Raw genomic sequence first — 807 nt, 5'->3', positions numbered from 1 at the left:
AGCAAAAATAAATAAATTAACTAATAAACTCCTACCCCCAACATCTTCTTTAAAAAAAAAAAAAATCACATTTCTTAATCTCAAATGTAGCATCATTTGAATAGTTACAGGATGCCACAAGCACCCTGTTAGCGGGCTTCTGGGTGACAACAGAGAGCACGCTAGAGACAGCAGCAGCCAGCATCTTCCTCATGGAGCGCAGCCAGGGTGGCCGTGAGTCTCCATCTGCCAGGGTCGCCTGAGTCCCAGTCTCCAGCGGACCCTCCACGCCCCGAACGCACGCTGCACCACAATGACCGCGCGCTGGTGGCAGAGGCCACGTCATGCCTCGCGGGGCCGCGGGCCGCAGCCTGGATCAGTTGATTTTTACAGTGCCTTCCAACTGTAAAATTAAGAATAAAGGTGGTTTCTTGCCCTGGAAGACTTGGCTGAACTACACCCTGTTCCTAACTAACGCCATCATCTTTGCTAAAACACCATAATCTGGGGCCCTTTTCCCTGCTAAACGCTAAAGTAATGTTTCCTGAACGTTGTATTAAATGGAAAAGAGGAGAAAACACAATCCTTAAGGCACACAAGAGCTCTGACAGGTTAAGCCAAAGTTATTCTTACCAATATTTCTTTAAAGTCTTTTTAAAAATCATTAAAATATGTATGAATACTTTATCCTACTCCACAATACACCATATTTATTTTAAAGTAAAAATAAAGATGCAAATTATTTGTAGTTTACATAAGTTAAAAACACACACACACACTTTTTAAAAAAAGTTGGTGCACCGGAAGAATATGCACATTTACGCTATG

General features: G+C 42.5%; 1 protein-coding gene across 1 annotated transcript in view; it reads right to left on the bottom strand.

The window, feature by feature from the left end:
- The window catches only part of PDHA2 (pyruvate dehydrogenase E1 subunit alpha 2), a 1,574-nt gene extending 1,381 nt beyond the window's left edge, over nucleotides 1–193 (bottom strand). The window contains 1 exon segment of the mRNA XM_024126696.1: nucleotides 70–193. Within this exon segment, the coding sequence (XP_023982464.1) occupies nucleotides 70–193 (124 nt within the window).
- Between the last annotated feature and the right edge of the window lie 614 nt (nucleotides 194–807).

Source organism: Physeter macrocephalus, chromosome 7, assembly GCF_002837175.3.
Source record: "Physeter macrocephalus isolate SW-GA chromosome 7, ASM283717v5, whole genome shotgun sequence".
In the NCBI taxonomy this organism is placed as follows: Eukaryota; Metazoa; Chordata; class Mammalia; order Artiodactyla; family Physeteridae; genus Physeter; species Physeter macrocephalus.
This window is presented reverse-complemented; position numbering and strand designations above follow the sequence as displayed.